Source organism: Sodiomyces alcalophilus (assembly GCF_042370955.1).
Source record: "Sodiomyces alcalophilus JCM 7366 unplaced genomic scaffold ACRALscaffold_6, whole genome shotgun sequence".
Lineage (NCBI taxonomy): Eukaryota > Fungi > Ascomycota > Sordariomycetes > Glomerellales > Plectosphaerellaceae > Sodiomyces > Sodiomyces alcalophilus.
In genome coordinates this window covers 378944-398119 of record NW_027263537.1, presented here as the reverse complement: position 1 = coordinate 398119, position 19176 = coordinate 378944, and the positions used below count along the sequence as shown (strand labels likewise).

The 19176-nt window shown below is 53.8% G+C and overlaps 5 protein-coding genes across 5 annotated transcripts; 1 reads left to right on the top strand and 4 right to left on the bottom strand.

Moving 5' to 3' along the window:
* Nucleotides 1–433: 433 nt before the first annotated feature.
* ACRALDRAFT_2109181 (uncharacterized protein) lies at nucleotides 434–3228 on the bottom strand (the record flags this gene model as incomplete). Its single annotated transcript, XM_071023405.1, has 3 exons — nucleotides 434–622; nucleotides 711–2762; nucleotides 2836–3228. 3 exons carry the CDS (start codon nucleotides 3226–3228, stop codon nucleotides 434–436), a joined length of 2634 nt encoding a protein of 877 aa, XP_070873018.1.
* A 4943-nt stretch (nucleotides 3229–8171) lies between these two features.
* Nucleotides 8172–9746, bottom strand: ACRALDRAFT_2028515 (glycoside hydrolase family 16 protein; the record flags this gene model as incomplete). Its single annotated transcript, XM_071020534.1, has 2 exons — nucleotides 8172–9117; nucleotides 9184–9746. 2 exons carry the CDS (start codon nucleotides 9744–9746, stop codon nucleotides 8172–8174), a joined length of 1509 nt encoding a protein of 502 aa, XP_070873017.1.
* A 907-nt stretch (nucleotides 9747–10653) lies between these two features.
* On the top strand, nucleotides 10654–12195 carry ACRALDRAFT_209457 (uncharacterized protein; the record flags this gene model as incomplete). The annotated part of the gene is made up of 11 exons (XM_071022674.1): nucleotides 10654–10690; nucleotides 10722–10984; nucleotides 11031–11280; nucleotides 11311–11383; nucleotides 11430–11473; nucleotides 11500–11525; nucleotides 11569–11589; nucleotides 11622–11870; nucleotides 11898–11915; nucleotides 11961–12110; nucleotides 12157–12195. The coding sequence occupies 11 exons, from the start codon at nucleotides 10654–10656 to the stop codon at nucleotides 12193–12195; spliced, it is 1170 nt and encodes a 389-aa protein (XP_070873016.1).
* Nucleotides 12196–14308: 2113 nt separating this feature from the next.
* On the bottom strand, nucleotides 14309–14814 carry ACRALDRAFT_2054091 (uncharacterized protein; the record flags this gene model as incomplete). The annotated part of the gene is made up of 1 exon (XM_071021697.1): nucleotides 14309–14814. A coding segment is annotated over exon 1 (453 nt), but the record flags the coding sequence as incomplete, so codon positions are not given.
* A 1673-nt stretch (nucleotides 14815–16487) lies between these two features.
* ACRALDRAFT_1075915 (uncharacterized protein) lies at nucleotides 16488–18443 on the bottom strand. Its single transcript, XM_071018445.1, has 3 exons — nucleotides 18153–18443; nucleotides 17945–18047; nucleotides 16488–17824 (listed from the first exon to the last, which is right to left on the bottom strand). Exons 1-3 carry the CDS (start codon nucleotides 18411–18413, stop codon nucleotides 17229–17231), a joined length of 960 nt encoding a protein of 319 aa, XP_070873014.1. The 5' UTR covers nucleotides 18414–18443; the 3' UTR covers nucleotides 16488–17228.
* Nucleotides 18444–19176: the final 733 nt, after the last annotated feature.

Below are 19176 nucleotides of genomic sequence, written 5' to 3'. Positions count from 1 at the left end.
AAGCTGCCTAGCCAGCATCGCCGACAACCACTATCCCAGGCCATCAGCGACTCGCCGTCCGTATTCCAAACCCCAAAACCCCTTAAAACTCCCAGAACGTCCCGACTCCCCGTGGGAAATTAAGTCCTAAAAGATAGTGCAATGCATAAAACCCTGTCATAAATACGCCGACCATATGGCGCAAATGGATAGGTCGCACAACATTTCCGCGCTTCATACCGTCATGCCTGATCGCAAGGCCCAGGCTGGCAGCTTGACATCCTCCGGAGACAAGCCTCCTTTTCAAAAACCCCTCAAAAAAAGTCTATATATCGTTCGAATACACACGCATCCCTGGTGCCTAGGTGAAGGTTTGTGTAATATAATAAAATTGGTGGCCAAAAGAGAAGGCGAAGATGATAGTGAAACTTGGGCAACAGAAACGAATGGCTGTTTACCACGAGAAGGTCATGAGTGCCGGATTAAGGGCAATGGGCAGTAAGAAGTGGCTACCGGCGACCATGGACATGGGCAGGATGGCCACGAAATCCTTGATTTGCCAGGCATGGGGAACAAAAGGCGCAACGGCCAGAATGATCATGGCAACGATGAAGCCAAGCGAGAAGAGCATGGAGAATTTGAACTAGATTTCACTCGTCAGCATTCTAGTATCACAAAACACGGAGACCGAGGTAAAGAAGAGGAGTCGACAGCCAGGGCACAAAACTCACCCTCTTGAGCACTTTGGGTACTTCAATGAAGAAGTTTGAAAACTCGGCTTCTTTCGATGTCGCACCCCACGTCATGTTGATTTCGAACATGTGCGCCAGCAGGGCTTGGCTGATATGCAGACTGAGACCACCGAAGAAAATGGCCAGCATGAACATCCACATAAAGTTCTCAAAAAGCGAGCGCAGCAAGCCCCGCTCGCCGATACGATACCGCATGACGGCCAGGGAGACGTTGCCGAGACCGTTGAAGACAATGACGATGGAGAACCACACCCTCCAGGAGTCAATGTAGTACTGGTCGAGGTAGCCGTTGAACCAGCCGATGAGGAAGTAGTTCACCGATGTCATGATCCAGGCGGCGCCGATAGCGTAGTACGTGCCGATATACGAGATGATGGTGATCTTGGAAGTGATGCGGATGTTGCTGAAGAGGAACCTGCGGAACAAGGGAGTGAAAGGTCCACGCCAAAGCCAGGTGCGGATCGGGTTGAAGAGCAGCTCGTTGCATCCATAGGCGTACTTCTCCCACCGAGCCAGCTCATCGTACACGGTAAGAGACACGCCCTCCTTGAACCCGTCGTTGGCCCATGCCGACAGCCGGATGGTGTAGCCGTTGCATTGAAGACGGAGAGACATGTCAAAATCCTCAGACACGTGAGACTCGGACCAGAACTTCTCATAGCCATCATGGTCGGTGTACCCGACCTGCTGGATGGCGCTCCATCGCAGGATGGCATTGTGGCCGACAAAGGGCGCGACGTCACCATTGGCAACAGTGTAACGGATGGCGGTGTAGATGAGGTTGGTGAAGAAGGTGATTCCGTTTTCGAAATAGGTGCGGGTGACCTGCATGACTCCAGAAGAGAACTGCAAGATGCCAACCTCGGGCGACTGCTCCATCTCGGACACAGCGTCGAGGAGACAGTCGGCGGGAATTCGGGTGTCCGAGTCGATGATGAGGATGTAATCGCCCACGCGAATGTTGCCGTCGGCCCATGCCTTGGGGTTCTCCTTGAGCGCTTCCTTCAGTGCTTCCTCGTACGCCAGGGCCTCGTCGTGCTGGGACCACTCGTCGTGGCGTTCAACAGCCTGCAGTTTGTCCTCGACGATGCAGGAGAGCATCAGAGCGTAATTCATGTTCGAAGCCTTCTTGAATTTACCACCTCGGATAAAACCATCCACGCCATGCTTGGGGCGGGCAACCCAGCCGATGTTGTGGTCAGCGTAAAACTCGATGCGTGCGCGGCGGTCCTCCTCCGAGAGAAGCTGGAGACCGTCGTCGTTGATGAACATATTAGCCGAGCCGCCCTGGAGCTCATAGGTGGACATGGCCTGCTTGATGGACTTGACGGTCGGGGCGATGACACCCTGAAGACCCTCCTTGTAAACCGGGCATTGCACGGTGAGATGTGGCAGTACGTCTCCTCGCAGCCGAGGAGGAGGGCGGGCCGAGAAGAACTTGGAGTTGATGGTCAACTGACGAATGGGGCCGAAGATCTGGGCCAGACAGCCGACGATGACCTGGGCGAAAAACAGGGTGAAGAAGATCTGGAGCGGGAAAAGGGCGACCAGGGCCAAGCGGACGAAGTTGCCGTCGACGGTTATCTGGATAGCCAGTTGCCTCCAAGCGGCGCCGAGGGTGACGGTGACGAGGATCAGAGTGAAGGTGACAAGGATGGTGTTCATGAGATGAACGGGCCTGTTTTCGGGTTTGATCTCGCCGCTCTCTTCATCGACCTCGTACTCAGCCACGGCCGGGCCGTTCTTCTCCTCTCCATCCTCCTCTTCATTGCCCGCGTTCCACACCAGCTGCATGAGCTCAGACTCGATAGCCTTGGCTCGCGAGACCAGGTGCAGCGCATCGTCATCCCAGACGATGAGGAGGCCTTCAGAAGCAACAAAGGCGGCAAATTGATGCTTCCTTGCGCGGGCGAGATCGTCAATGGTAGGTAAGATCTGAACACGGAGACCGTTCATCAAGGGGACGTCCACTGCGTCTGGCTGCCATTGCAGAAAGGTCTTGATGACTCTAGAGTTGACGGTCATGGCGCACTAGAGAGAGGTTCGTCAGTCCGTTGGTCACGAAGAGGCCAGTACTATACGGCGAGTAAAAACAGGCACGTACTTGAACGTTGAGGGCTGCAGCTGCGCGGGCGAATGGAGAATTGCTGAGAGCTGGCGGGCAAGCCATATAGGTGCCCCTCATTTTACGCAACAAGACGCCCTCGACTTCGCCGGATCCATCGCTAACCCATAGATGAGAACATTGCTGTTGGTATAGGTAATTCACCATGACCTCGTGCTTAATGTCATCCAGGAAAACGGAGCTGCCATGGGATCTCATCGACCGGCCGGAAAGAGACTGTGGCCGAGAGTTGAATCTTGGGGTTGGAGGCTGCAGCTCCATATCGTTCGGGCTCATGCGATCTGGCGGTTTCTCTGACATGGCGGCCTTCGATTGGGACCCAACCCCCGCGGCGGGTTCGGCCGAGGCTTTGAAATAGCTCTTGAAACCCATCCTGCCGTGTTTACGCTCGGGACGGGCGTGCAGTCAGGTAGGCGTAACGATGCGGTTCGCTCCGCGTCGGGCCTGTTAACTAGGACAGAGAGATGTTTCCTAACTGTCCTTGAAAGTGGAAACGAGCGAGTAGCTATCGAAAACGGTAACGAGTTTCGTTGCGGGAACCAATGGGTTGGTGTTGGATTCTGATGCTGAGCGAGCGAGGTTGGTACCGCTAGGGATCGACTTTGACGGGCGCAGGGCAACGAACGTAACGACAGAATGTCGATAGAATGAGTGGAAGGGCGCTGATTACGACCAAAAGCAAGTTACTGAATTAACATGAGTGCCTTCTCTTATTGTTTCAACAGGCGGCGGGGGAACAGAGATCAGTCGTCCACGCAGGGAAAGGGTCGAGAGTGTCCCAGTAGAAGTCCCTGTTATGCGGAGCACGATGTCAGTTGTTCGTCTGTGGAATCAAGAGTCGAGGCCCAATAAGAAGAAGAAAAGAAATAGGGAAAAAATGGAGAAAAAAAATGAGAGTATATAGAAAGGATTGGGTAAGAGGTTGAGAGAAGATGGGCTGGCTGATGACCGGAGAAAAAGAAAAAAAGACCAACAGGAGCGAAAGGGAAGGTGTTGAAAAAGGCCAGGGAGTGAGTACAGGGTGACGAAGGGGATAGCACAGGTTTGAGGGAGCCAGAGTGGCATCTAGGCGGCGGGCAAAAAGCGAACAGAGGCCAGGCCGCCAAGCCAAGCCAGACCGGCTAAGGTCTAGATAATACCGTGATAGGGAAGCGCGTTCTAGGGAAGATGAAAGAGGAAGCCCTTACCCTGTCTGCGGCGGGTGACGGTTGGGCCCAAGCTAGAGTCACCAGTAGGCTGGTCGACACTAAGCAAGTGGAGGAGCTTTCTCGATGAAGTCCGTCCGGGTCTCGGCACCTCTTGTTATCGCGGTAGTCGACCGTGGTCAGAAGTCGAGACAAAAGACGGCGCCAGGGTAGACACAAGAAAGATGGCGAACGAGCGACTGGGTGCCCGGGAATAATAGAGGCTTTTTGTCAATTGTCTGACGACCGGGTGAGGGCGACAACGATGTTCTTTGGGCCGTCAAAGAAGAGGTGATCAGAGGATAGAGGGGGAGGCGCAAGAAGAGGGAGGAAGAAAGAGGATCGACGAGGACTGATGAATCCCAAGCATGAGCCGCCTTTCCGTTGCCCAGCTCGGAAGCCAAACCACACACCACACCACACAGACTGTGAGCCAGGCATGAGGCACGATGGGCAGGGATCAGGGACAAGGGTGTAGACCAGACAGATAACTGGCGTGGGCCAGGAAAGGCCCAAATCACCACGTTGTACCTAAGCTACTCGCAGTACACGGAGGGTACGATCGACGCACAGTGCAAGCCGCAACACACTATCGAATTCGAAACGACGGAGCCCCTTGCGAAAAGGGCGACCGAGGCTGAATACGATGGATGACAGGGAAGGGGTCACCCAGTGGATGCGGTTCAGGGGTTCAGGGGAGGGGGTGAGAAAGAAGAAATAGGGGGTGTGACTCGAGAAAAACGAGAACTTGCTTATTAAGACACCGTATTTCGTGAGTTGACTACGGCATAATTACGTTGTACATATTGAAAACAAAGGACGACCTCGTAGATGCGCCGTTGATTTTCGTTCTTTTCTTTCTCTTTGTCTCTTTTGTTCCCTTCTCTTTTCTTTTTCGTTACTAATTTTATCCCTGCATCTTTGTCTTGACTTCATGCCCTCTCGGTATCCGTATTGACCAAGTACGTACTTAGTACAACTTACCCAGGGCGTTCCGTGCTTTTCTTACAGCGATACGGGTTCCATCGTTTGTGTTCGAATCCGCTGCGATTCCAATTGGTCCACCGTCTCGGTTGACAGGCGCTCTGTATAATTTCTGTATTCTCCCGCCTCGGCATCTTCTCGCTTAAAGACACTAGTGTCTTGGCCATCGCTCCTGCCTGCCATCTCTGGCGACACCGCAGCGAAAATTGGCCCTTGGAGAGGGGCTGAGACCATGAGAGACCGTAACGCCCGAATATCCGAGCGTTGTTGACGCGGACGCAGTGGTGGCTGCGCTGCCCATCAACGGTCGGTGGCTTGCGTGCTGGTTATCGAGGAACGGTTCCGCGGGCAGTCAATTGGACAGACCAAGGGGTGCCGTAATCCACCGCTATCTACCCAAGTCTCTCAATCTTACAACGTACACATCATCATACCCTACCGAACTGATCTGATATGGATGTGCGACTCGTCAAGATTTCAGCCCTATGGGTCCTTAGCTCACAGCAGCCCTGCTTGTCACAAAGACCATGGCTATTCCAGACTACCACTATTGCCTACAACGTACAACGTCGTACCCCAGATCGGTGATCCTTTGTGTGAGAATAATATCACGTCTTCTCTCGCCGGATGTGGTCTAGCTGTCTATCCAGCCGGACCCCTATTAGCAATATCGTGACACTTGGAAGACGTGAGACAAAGACAAAGGGCACACGAACCTATCGCTAGTGTACGAAGTACGTTGTACGTTTGTAAGTACTTCAGGAAGAAGGCCGGCTGGAGTGGCCGACGCCATGTCCATCAAAACCATGCTGCAGAAACGGCTGGAGCGTTCAGTTCTCACGCCATTTCCCCAAATTAAAACCGCCACGCCATGCGCCATCTGGCTGGGAGGTACGCTGTAATACGTTGTAATTGTCCACACATCGCGTTACTCACGGGTACATAATTACGTTGTACTCACAAAGTGACGAAAACATAGTGATGGTAATTTAATGTAATTACCCAGCCAATGTCCACTTTGGACTGTTTCCTAAGAGAAACAAACGCCACATACAACGTATCGAACCTCAAGGGCAAAACAAAATATGGTAAAGGACAAAATGAACGAATCCTAATATTCACCAAAGGTGATCAGTCGTCATGTAATGGCTCTCTCCGGTCTGACGATTCTGCACTAAAGTTGAAGATTGACCCAACACAACGTGGGGACCCGTTTTTCATCTTCGTACCCAGAGGGCTCCAATTCATGGTGGGGTCCGGAGGCAGCCGGATCTGTGATAGCAACGGTAATCTCCCGGACGCGACCATTATCTCTCCATCTCGTTCCCAGGATCCACTCCAGGCCGTCGGCCTTATCAGGTGTCACGGACACACGGGCTTTCCTGTGATCCTCTGCCTGTCCCTTCGGGGCTATGCAAAGAAAGAACAAGGCCTCCGATTAGGTGGCTTTCCACTTCAGGGTCCCTTCAGCCGCATGCCCTACCGCCAGCTTGCCGCCAGCAGGGCATTTCAGTTGGAGCGGCGGGGGGTTCCAGTCCAGAACTGAACCTACCCTTCCTATTCGCGAGTTTACCGACAGGGCAGGGCCAAGACTCTTCATTCACTGCCATGAGTGGCATGCCATGTCATGTCTCAGTGACCACCATGTCATGTCCCACTCCGCTGAAGAAAAACATGTCGTTGTACGGGGCCTAGCAGCGGTGTGCGAGTGCCGAATCCCTTCCAGGGCGTATCGCCGACAAGCTTTTCGCCTCACTGAGGCTGAGTCGCGCTTCCCTATTATGTACGTTGTAGGCCTCCAGTCCCATATACCTGTTCTGCCCAATTGACTGAACGCGTGCTCGCGCTTCCAAGACTCCGGGTCAGGCCGTCACAGTTCTCAGCTTGCTTCATCGTACTTTGTACGCTAAGATCAACCCAGGGATGGGTCGGAAAATTCTTAGTGCGCCTATTCCACCACGTATGTACGTTGTACACGTACGTTGTACGAAGTACAATGTATCGTGTACTCCCCATTCACGTTTCTCAAGTTGCAACGGCCGTGGCCATTCCTTTGTGCTAAACCTGACGAAAGCCACCTGAAGAGATAGAGGGCTACGAAGTACAATGTACGAAATACCCACCTAGGTAGTAATTCGTATGGCATAGAAGAGAAACCAGCGCTAGAACCTTTCTCCCCTTCCACGTGGGTACACATACCACTAACACGCGCGGCGTCTTGACCCGCGCCAGGCTAATTCCGGCGTCTTACTGGAGGTACAAGTTTACGTTGTACGCTCGCCCGAATTTTCATGTTCGCGCGCAGTTCAGCTCCTCTCTGTTTGTCGGACTACACAAACACAGCGGAGAGAATGAATCGATATACAACGTACGTTGTAATTGTAGATAATTACACTGCGTTGTACCGCACACGTCCCATCTGGAGTGGGCCCTGTATCCGTTTTAGATCACCGCGAACCCCATTGTCAGCTTCGAACTCGATGTCTCCACCCCCAGTACTTGTACGTTGTATGTACATACACGAGCTTCCTCGTACACACAATAAATTCTCGGTATCCTCCGCGATATCGTCAACCCCCTTCGCGTTTGCTTGCCAACTGCCTTTGCTTATCACAAACCTTTGTGGTCCGAGTAAGTGGATGCGGCTCAGCTGCGTAAGTATGACGTTTGAATTCGGCTGCAGCTAGCATGTCCTGAGACGCCGGTGACTCGACCTACACCGGCGCTTACAGGTATGTACGTACGATGTACTTGGCGCTCTAGGTAAGACATGCAGAGCTGAGGGTCGCACCCTAGGTAGAGATAAGAATTGCAAATATTCTCCCAAAAGCACAAGCTTCCACCTGCTAGTTACCCCTGAACGCCTCGTGATTCGCCCCGGGACAGAGCCTCATTGCTTATCTCGTGTGCTCGTATCTGAGACAGTAAACCAAAAAAATCCGAACAATGTAGATGAGATGACGTTCTATACAAACAAGAGGCCCAAACGCCAGACTAATCCCCTTGACCATCCAAACAATAGGTCCCCCATTATATTCAACCTATACATCATAGGTGGCGCGAGATCTTCTTCATGTGCTCCACTGTGAAAAGCCACGAGGTTTTGTTTTGAGAGACATGTGCTTAAGACTCCATGACACGCGTTGCTTACAATTCGTCGATATCCTCGTCACCGTTGCATTGCTGCCACATCATCACTTTGCTGACCTGCATCTCGGGCTGAGTCCAGGTGGGGATGAATTCTTCACGGTGCTCCCAAAAGTCCTTCTTGGCGTTGGGGGAGCCGTTGAGCCAGGGCTTGTCCGACTTTCCGTCCTCGAACCAGCCGTTCGTGCCGCCGACAGCCACGTTGAGGATCAGATAGAAGTGGTGGTCAAAGGGGGTGTTGCTGCGGCCCGTCTGGGACCAGATGTTGTCGAGGCGCGTGCCGTTGGCGTTGGCCTCGGGAAAGTTGCCTCGCTTCCACATGGGCTCCTTGAAGTTGGTATAGAGCACCTGGAGAAGTCTGCTGTTGACGTAGGTGAAGAGGTACTTTTGCGACCATTCGAGGCCAAAGGTGTTAAAGCCGTCCGAGTAAGTGGTCTTGAGGGCCTGCCGCTTGTTGTTGGTGCGCCACCAGGCGTCGTTGGCCGGGTCAGGGCCCCAGTGCAACGCCGACGAGGCAATGTCGTTGCCGCCCTGCTCATACCGCCAGTCGTTGCCGCGGGACTCGAGAATGTCAATCTCGCCAGACGCGGGCCACGGGCCATACGTATCGCGCTCGGGAAGCATCCAAATGGCGGGCCAGAGCCAGTCACCCCGGGGTAGCTTGGCCGTCACTTCGACGCGGCCGTACTTGATCCGGGCGCCCTTCTTGGTGTGTATACGGCCAGACCTAGCGGGCTGGACAATGGTGGCGTTTCCGGAGGTCGTGTTGGTGGCCATGATGCAGTTCGAGGGTACGTCGGACGTGCAGGTTCCATCGTCAAGCAGGTTGATGACGGTGTCGTGCTCGATCAGCGATGAGTCGGTCAGGGTGGCGCGGATGTGGAGTTTCGAATCCTCAACAAATACATTCTCGTCGCTGGTCGTGGTCCATTCGAATTGGCCGTTGCTGTGTCAAGCATTAGTGGTTGAGACGATATGAGAGTACACCATCGAAAAGGGGGGAAATCCATACCCATAGCCTCCCACTTCGACTTCCCTGGTCCAAATGTCGGAATTGAGGCCATTGGAAAAGTCATCCTCGAGGACCAGACAGTACTTGTTCTGGACCACACTGCGGTAGCCGTCCCAGACGAGGAAACCGGAAATGCCCAGACCGATCAGAATGCCGATGACGGGCAGGATGGTGACCCATTTCTCTTTGGGGTGGTTCTTCTCGAGCCACGGCTTCTGGATATCCTCCTTGCGAATGCGCCTAGAGTGGAAATACCGCGCCGGCCGCTCGCCGAACCGACTGGTGTCGCGACCACTGGAAGAGCCATAACTCGACGCCGGGCGCGAGGTCTCTGGGCTCACGAAAGGATTCGTACCGTTGCTCGGGCCATGGGCGTGACCGGATCGATAGGAGCTCCTGGACTCGATGCCGTCCGCAAAAGGGTTGCGGCCGAGGGAGTCGGAGGTGGGTGTCCCAGGTCGATACTGCGGGGTCACAGCAGCAGTGGTCGCTGCTGATGTGGCAGGCCCTGTGACGGAGCGGCCATGGAGGCCTTGAGGGTCTCTAGCGAACTCCCCCGCCATGGCGGCGAATCGGGCGTGGGTGTGGAGATACTGGCCGAGAGGCGAGGGAGGAAAGGCGACGATGGAGTAGTCTTGCGTGTTTCGGCTTTTTGAGGGATCGGGTTTGATCAGGGATTAGAGTATGGACCGAAGCAGGTGTTTCTCGAGGTCCGCCTGGAGAGGTTTAGGACACGTCGTATGCGAAAGAGCGGGTGGAGCGGAATGTGTCGTCAAGCCTGGCCTGTCCCGTTTTGGCTGCCCTGATTTTGGTTGAAGAGAGGGGATTGGGGTCAAGTCAGTGAGCCAGAGCCAGCTTTTTCCTCTTTCAAAAAGACGGAAAATGGAGGTAGACAAGGTACAATAACGAAGAAGAGGGGAGCGCCGGAGGAGGAGCGATAGGCGATATTGGGCCCAGACCGTGAAGGAAACAGCTTGACTGTCAATGGCTGTTGGAGTTCAAGGTAACAAACAAAAGCACGTGCAAGCGGGAGATCAGAGTTAAGCGAGTGACATGAGACCCTACTTCATCGTATTCAGCTACACCGGTGAGGGGGGAGGGGGGTTGAAAGACAGGAAGAAGAAAGGAGAAACGAGGGAAGCTCGCTCACAGACCCATGTCCAGCTACGCAGTGGGAGGGCAGGACGCGAAACTAAACGAGATTGGTATCCGTACACCAGGCACTGCGGTGTGGTGACGACAGGGGGCCAAGACGCTAACTCGACAACGGATAAATATAGCGCTTTGGCGCGAAGCCGAGTGCCTGATTGTACCTTATGTACTGAATTCTAGAGGAACATCAGAGGTACCTGGGAACTCGGGAGCAACAAGGGTAGACTTGCACTGTGTCGTAATTTTTGAGTGCAGGGCAGATACAACGTACATACGTTGTACATACAACGTATGCATACATATGTACATCGTACAACGATGTGTCGTATATGCAGATTCAGCTTCGTTTTTGCGGGTACAGCCCGAGACGCGCCCATGGATCCAAGGCCTAGCCCAGCTCGACTGGTTCGATTTTCTGCCTTGGGAAGAAGGAAGTGCTGTGGTATCTTGGATTGGGCGGGGGTGTGCGGATAAAATAGACGAGAAACGCTCTCCCCTTCCCCCACTTTCCTTGTTGGCATCCTCGGTTTCCTCCTTCCCACTGAAAATCAGCGGGAGTCTTGGCCCACCTGTGACTCTAGCTGGCGCACCAATTCCTTCCTTGCCTTTTCTAGCCTCGATGTTCCTGCATTACGATGACGCCGTCCCTGTCTAGGTATTACCATACAAGTCGTTATTCGTGGCGCTTGCACTAGCCTGATTTGGCAACCCAGAGCTACCGTTCCTGTCCCGCCTTCTCCGTTGTCTCCGAGTACCTACACGTTGCATCAGCACGTGGTGAACTTCTCAACTCTCACCATCTCCGTCTCGGTCAACACGTACAGTCTAAGTCTATCAAGTATCGACTGGCGTACGAAGCAGAGTCTCCAAATGGAACGCCTTGGCTCAGGGACTCGCCCCTTGCCCGCCGTTCATTAAATGGAACGGCTGTCATTACATCTAGATGTGTAGATTAGCTGGGTTGCACTGCGCAAGTTAGCCGAGAAAGAAAGTCAAAAGGGAAAAAGACGATAATTCACTCCCTCAACGGCGATGTCTTTATCCCCTCGTCTTGGATACTTTTCGGTTCGAGTCAAGTGACCTACAGGTTCCAGCTTCACAGGACTCTCCCGCGTCATGTCTCAAACCCTGATCGGCGGTGAGACCATTGGTCAATCGGAACAGATGCTTTGAACGTCCAGGCTGAGACTGTCTCTTGTACGACTATGCTGACTGTGGTTTTGCCTCGGATAGGCCACCACCATGCAGTTTTCGGTTCTCAGCGACGGCTAGCTCATGGGTCATAGATGGCACTCCAGTTGCGTCTTCGCAAAGACGTTCTGCGGACACCGAGAAAACCTACACCGGGGCAAGAAGTCTCCCACCGAGATTCTCCAGTCTGGACCAAGCAACATCTGAATATTCTCGCTCTTCCACAACCCAACTTCTGCATCGTGGGTGTTCCGGTGCTCCCGATTTTCTACGCTGCGAGTACACTGGATTGCGCTCGGCCATCAGCAGCGGTCGACTGGTTCCCCGTTCAAGACGCGAAGCATGTTGCCATCAGACAGTGACCTGCTGAGGACCCTGAAATACAGATTGTACGAAGACTCCCGGGCGTTCTTCCCCTGACTGATACTACGTAGTTGCCGTGGAAGGCGAGGATGCTCCTCTACGTCCCACGCGATGGAAATATCGCCGAGTGCCATGAACGCCATACGGGAACAGACAGCGAGAACCAGAACCATTGGGATTTCCGCTTCGTTGCCCATCTTGCGGAATCCCCACCCTTACGCGTGTGTAATATAAGGGTGGGAAGCCTCGGACTGGTTCTCCTCGAAGCCGAGCTGGGCTTTTGACCATGATCGATTCCTGGCATGATGCTCGCAGCTGAAACAGCGCGGCGGAAGTCGAATACGGCACCGATATTAAACCATTGTTACTCGGTATAAACACGACGCTACCACGCGAGGTGCTCCAGTGTTTTCGTCTACTGCCCGAGCCGGCGACTACAGTCAACGGAAGTCTTTAACGCATGCCAAGTTCAAAGTAAAATGGCGACATTCGTTTACACGAAGAGTCGTAATTAAGCCACGTCCTTAGGGTCAACATGTGGGAGGAAACCCAGTCCACGTCACACAACACCACGCCGGATGATAACAAGCAAGCGTATCTGGGCACGTAAAGCACGCCAATGCAATCTAGAGTATTCTTCAGACTACGGAATTTCAGCACAAAGAACTCGTCCAACGGGGCTAGTTGGGTGTAACATGCAGCTCGACTTTCGTTCTACTGATATGACTCGCCACAAGTGAAGGGGGAAGACCTGTTGCTAGTATGGGTGCGTCGCCAAGATGTCTACCAGTCTTGTAGAGCAGAACTAATACCATGAATCACCCGTTAAAAATATATAGGGGCTTAAGATAACTAATAAACCGGGCTTTAGTAAGACAGAAACCCGGGGAATAGAGCTATAGTTAAAGTTAGAGGCCCGTTATTCCAACTATACTACTTAGTTATTCCGATATAGTTTATATATATACGTCCTTGTCTTTATCTCCGTCTTTGTCAACGTCGTCGTCGTCGTTGTTGCCTGGCCCGGGTGATGTAGACGGAACGGAGCACCTCGTATCACCAAACTCCGTCATGAGTTGTGTCGTCGGGTATTTTCCTGTCGTGACCCCCATCCCAGATGCCTTGTCCCTCCATCGGGGCCCGGGGATGTGGTGAGACAAGACGTGTTCGAGGACGACAGTCGGCAGCTTCTGTTATATTCGTAGCACTGCCAGCCTTGGCGTCGCCAGTCTCCACGGGGCCACGAATGCCGCCTCCTTGGATACTATGGCGGACCATCAGAGCTCTCGGGGGGTTCAAGAGAATGCCGCATCGCAGTAAACATTCACACATGGAAGAATCGGAAACTGCCCATGAGGATGATCGTAAATGACACGGAGGGATTCGGCGCAGATAGGTAGAAATGTGATGTGAAGAGGCCCGTTATTCCGACTACCATTTTTGGTTTTTCCCCCTCGTCAACGGCAACAGAAAGGGAAACGCTCACAGATATCTTGTTTTTACTACGAGGTAACGAAACGTACCGCGTAGATTGACAATGTAGATGGAGTTCGTTCACTTGACACGGTTGAAGGTAACTGAAGACATTGAGCCGATCATCGAGCGCGACGTAAGGACAGATAGATCCAATTAGAACTATAGTTGGAATAGCCAAATAGTAGTCGGAATAACGCGCCTCTAATTGAAAGGGGGACCTGCGAGCCGGGCCTTATCCCCTCGTAGGATCCCACAACTGACCACCTTATGAAGGGAAGACAAGAACGAATGAGAAAGGAACAGAAAACCAAAACTGAAAGCAAGCCCCCTTGAGATTCACAGCCACACTGCCAAAGTACTCCGGTCGCCAGCCAGAAGAGGACCGATTTGAGAATTCGCGATGCAAGTCGCCTTTTCCCGAATCCTGGACCAGGAGCAAAGCAGGCTTGGGGCTGCTCCCGAGATTTACCACCGTCAGCGTGATCGGCAGATAGTTCGCAGACAGAGTGCCATTGAGGTCACCAGAGGGGATATCTAGTCTGGTAAGAGTCGGTTAGCCTGTTGGAGAGTCTAATAGCGGGGCGTCAGGAAGCCAAGGTCTGCAGATGTGAGGCACAGCACGTACGGTGGAGCGGTAAAAGCAAGTTATAGCTCTTCCCTTCTCTGACTTCTCTTTCTTCTCTTCGGCCCTTGTCTAGGACCATGCCCCCGAGGCACAGGACGGCGTCGACTGCATGGTCACGTCAGTCAAGCAGTCCCAGTTGCCTCTCGCCGTTTCTATGCCGTACATCGTGCGTCATCCCCAAAAGGGGTAAAAGGGGAAAGGGAGGGGGAACCAACCGTTGGTATACGTGACACAAAGCAGTGTATTCCGGCATTGAAATCTGGTCCCTCGCTGCGAGTAACTCCAGCCCAGAGGAACGCTCCAAGAACGCCGCCTATTGAGCCGAAGAAATCAAAAGAAGAAGAGAAAAGGACCCCCAGAGGCTGAGTCTAACAGAAAGCCCAAGTCGCATGGGTTGGAGAGCGCGGGGGAGTGGGAACATCCGGGGGGGCGGGTTGCCTGGGGCCTGGGCGCGGGTGAGGAGGCGGAGTTGGTGGTGGTCTGGGCTGGGGAGCCTCGTTGATTCGGATGGATTCGAGTTGAGGCCAGTAGCTGAGCTCGGAGTCCGACATGCAGCCAGGCCAGCTAGAGGCGTGGTCCAGCCCGAGAGTATGGTCGAGCTCGGATGCATCGTCACACAACATGACCAGGTCAACATCGGTGGCAGGGTAGACATCGGGCCCAAGGAGGGTCGTTGAAGTTGTATGACCGGGGCGACTGATGGGGTCGGCAGATATGGGACATGCGACGGAAGATCCGCGGCTGCGTGTTGCGTTATACGCCATGGCATCATCCATCGTGTAGCTAAGTAAGTCGAGTCCCTGGAGATGGTATAGTTGCTTCGGCATGAAGGCAGAGCTGTAGGGTTGAGACGCAAGAAAGGACGGGCGGCTCAAATATATGTTGGCTACGCCAGGACGGCCAGGCTCGCGAATGGATGACCTAGGTGGACTTTCTGCTCTGGACATCATATCCCAGCCGGTCGCTCACCGGACGCAATGAAGAAGTGCACTATAATGGACGTGATAGTCTCGATGACAGGTCGTCCGTCGTACGCTTGACTGGCATCCTGATGGGGACACTTTGTCAACGGCGTCATCTGTATCCAAATTGGAGCCGACCCCAACGGTATCATAGGGCGTGGCACCAGAGGAGAGAGCAGGAGAAGCCGATGGCCGGCGGCACAGTCAAGGACATGACGTACATGGCCCCTGGAGAGGATTGTAGACGAGGCTGCGTTTGCCGTAGTGAATGCCCTTGACGGGCCTGATTGGCCACCTTGTTAGATGGCCGTGGAAAGCGCAGAGCACGACAGTGGCACATTCGAACCCGTTCTACTCATCAGCCAACAGGAGCGCAGTTACGACGAGGATTTTTTAGGGGCCTGACGTCCATCTTTGCAGCCCATATGGTTCACTGGGTTTCGACGATGATCTGTTGACGATTAGATAGGTGGAAAGAAGGCATGGTCCCAGTTCGATGCGCGCTAGCAGAATCCCTTTGGGTTGAAAGTGAAGCCTCGGCCTTCATTCTCATCCCGCTTGTGGCCCGGCATCGCGTCTCTTCCTGCGGTCCCACCATAGCCCAAGCGATGCGGATGCCGCGCTTAGCGCTAGCCGCGATAGACCACCGAGAGGAGATATAATTGGCATTGAGCATCATCAAAGGGGGTCTTTTTGGGAGTTTGGGTGGGGGAGAGAAGGAGCCTGTAGGGCAAGGGAAGGCTATCCCACCATCAGAGTTGCCTCAAGGTGCTAAGTATAGCTTGCTCTGTCGTCGTGATCTATCCTTCGCGGTAAACCCACCAAACGCGGCGTGGACATGGGGTTCGCGGTTGATCGAGGTGTCTGTCTATGGATGTGGGTCATGACCCAAGGCACGTGCCTTTGGGCAGCTGTTGTCAGAGGGAGGTCTCTGCAAACAAACGGGATGTAAGTCATGCAGTTGAAGCAGAGGTGTCAAAGAGACGAGACGACAGTGGAGGAACGGGGAACCGGGGTTGGGACAACTTCGGCAGCCGTGCCGTGCCAGAGTACTGGGCCACCGCCGCATCCCATCATTCCATTCCTTCGACCCCACGTAACCCACCAAGAGCAAAAAGGGTAACCTTTCATGCTGTCTGACCTAGACGAGACGAAACCGCGCATCCAATAGCATGGCGTGGCGATCTCGTCGTCTGGATTCCCTGGGGAGCGAAATGGGGAACATGAAGAACGTAAAGAGTCTGTCCGAATAAAGCGGCAGAGGTGGTCCTTGGCAGACTTGCTGGGGTCGTGATTTTTTTTTTTTTTTTTCTTTTCGTAGAAGGAAAAAATGATCTGGAGCCGATGCTCCAGTTCCGCCTGGCCTCGGCGCCGCAATACTGGAGAATATTCATACCATAACAACGTCCCCAGATACCGACATGGGTATATTTTCAATCGGCAAGGGCAGTACCCCTGATCATGGGAGGGGTCGTGTCTTGGTTCGTGGCGAAACACAGCTTCAACAGTGGCAATCGGACCAGCCCGCTTGTGCGTCGTTTCGTTCAAGTTGCCACCAGAAGCAAGCTCTTGCACGAGCCGCGAAACATCCTACGTGAATAGCAGCTCGGCTACTGATACCAATTGCCGTCAGACGGAAAAGGCAAAATGTGGGAAGCGCGAAACGCAAAGGGCGACCGAACTCTTGGAATAGAACAAGGGCGCCAAATCGACGGTCGCAAGGGATACAGGGTTTCACCCCAGAAAGACCACAAAGCCGCCTGGATCGTGCAGGACGTTGATCAAAAACTATTTCGGTGCTTAGTCGAAGAAAGGGGGCCCCGATGCGACAAGGGGAAGAGCGACAAGTTATCATCCCTCCTAACATGGAAACGAGCGAGTCGATGTCGAGCGAAACGCGCGGGCCACGATGTGTGGAAAACCCAGTCGTCAATTAGAACGCCGAATGGTCTTCTCTCGCCTATTCGCCATAATGATCCGAGGCTCGCCGACGAGGTAGCCGGAAACCTCTATACCTCCTCCATCAAATTATGCACGGCTTTGGCCTCAGGTGGACGTGCGAATATCTCGCTGAACGGATCTCAAGACCGACCTACAGAATTAGCCCCCTAGTGTTACAAAGCAACGCATGCCTTACGTAGAAAACCTGAACATTTAGTGCCATCCCGTTGCTTGGGTATGAGTACCGTTTGCTACCCAAGCAAACCCGAACTCCTCCACGTCAAAGTTTGTTTGCCCGCAGTCAATATCTCAGAGATTCCGCCTTGGTTCCTTAATCAATAGTGTCGACGGCGCCCTCGGCTCGCATCCCTAGATCTGTCATCATAGCTGTCATGGCTGCTTCGGCTAGGACTCCTATATCGGTGGCCGCGGCTCCCTCTTCCCCGCCGCCCAGGAGGAGTTCTAGATCTTGAGGGCGAGTAAGAGCGGGAGCGGCTTCGGTAGCGGCTACCGCCTCCTCTTGAGCGCGGTGCACGTGGGGGAGATCGAGATCGAGATCGAGCGCGGGACCGGGACCGGGACCGAGACCGAGAGAAGGAGCGGGAGGGGGAGAGCGAGCGGGAGAGCGATCGGGGCCGATAGGTGTCAGAGCGGGGACCGTATCGACGGGGCGGTCCAACGGGCCAGCCGCCTCTTCCGCGTGGGCCGCCCATTCTTCCAGGTCCTCGGGGGTGGTGATGTGGAACTCGTGGGTCAATGCCAGCGCCGCGTCGAGCCATAGGTGGCGGAGGGGACATCTTGCGACGAGGCAAGACGATAGACACGTTGATCATGGCGCCGTCGATCTGGCCCTCATGCATATGGGCGATGGCCTCCTCGGCATCGGCTTCGTGATCGTAGAGAAGATAGGCTGTACCCCTGTTGACGCCGACTTTTTGTGGCAGGGACCGTAAATCATCAGCACCGGCAAGGTATGGAGTGGTGAGGGGAAGCCAAGCGAAACACTGCGACGGGTAGAAACGAAGGTGGTCGAGCTGCTCCAGCTACTCACATCGATTAATGGGAAGGTCTAGGTCCTTGATTGGGCCAAACTGGCCGAATATCTCGTAGAGATGATCTTCGTTTACGTTCTTGGTCAACCTCTCCACAACAATCTGTCAAGACCCATCGGTCAGCCCATACTTCCGAATAATGCAGCTGTTTTCAAAGGTCAAAGCTGGATGTGTTGGTGCGGCCCACCCGCCCCCGTGGTGACTGACCTTTGTGCCCCGCGAAGGACGAGGCGTCGGGCTGCGACCTCTGCTGTCGGAACGTCGGCTAGGACTACGGGAATAGCTTCGACGGCCGCCATTGCGACGCGGCGTAGGTGTCGGGGAGCGCGACGGTGTGATTGAATGACGGGAATGGCGGGAATCGAGGGAATCGCGGCGACGATGGTCGCGATCGGAGTAGTCGGATCGCGGCGTGAGGGATCGCGTGCGCGGGCGATGCCGCTCTCGCGATACCGAGCGAGACGACATGCTATGCTATATCTCGGGAGAGATGATAACTCGAGAATTTGGAAACCGGGGCTAGGGGAGACACCGATAGTGGTCGCGTTAATAAAAATGTCCCCCACCTTCTTAATAATATCGTCTATATGCATAGCGGGTTCGATAAGCGGTCGCCTAATATCGAGGCCGGGATCCAAGCCGGGCATCTTAAGCACCGAGTTATCGCCTTATAGGGGCGCGACGAACTCGAACAGGATGCAGATGGTCTGTTTACTGGGATCAACGAGCTTGCCGTCACTATTGTAATAGTGCGAGGTCTCTACGAGAGGAACCAGTCTGTATAGGCCACGGGGGTTTGCATGGCCTCGAAAAAGGAATCACTTTCAGATCTAACGCCACAATCAACTTCCAAGTGTCTCACTGGAGCCTGATTTGTTCGTCATCTTGAGTCCCCACGTATTTTTCACGGGGTGATTCGCAGTATTAGTTTTGCTCTGAAAGACAGGTAGATATCTTGGAAAGACCCCTTTACTTATGGCGAGTCACTGTACCTCTTGTCGCCCACCGACGACTAATTACATCAGGTCTAAGTACACGTGACGTGGGCAATTCCAGAAAGCTCGACGCGATCAAAGATGCTGCGGAACCGATGCGATATCACGTGACATGCCCAGACCTTGTAGGTACATAGGTACGTGTACCAGACTAGAGCTGGTCAGTGCTTGTTGCTGGGGAGCCCAGTGCCAAAAAAGGTTCATCGGGAGTATCTGGACGATATTCCATTTTCGAG

Excerpts from the sequence above, each read along its gene's own strand:
- ACRALDRAFT_1075915 (XM_071018445.1), bottom strand. The coding sequence starts at position 18,413 with ATGTCGTCTCGCTCGGTATCGCGAGAGCGGCATCGCCCGCGCACGCGA. Across the intron at positions 18,048-18,152 it reads GTCCTTCGCGGGGCACAAAG|ATTGTTGTGGAGAGGTTGAC; the intron begins GTCAGTCACCAC and ends GGGTCTTGACAG. Across the intron at positions 17,825-17,944 it reads AGACCTTCCCATTAATCGAT|TCGGCGTCAACAGGGGTACA; the intron begins GTGAGTAGCTGG and ends TGCCACAAAAAG.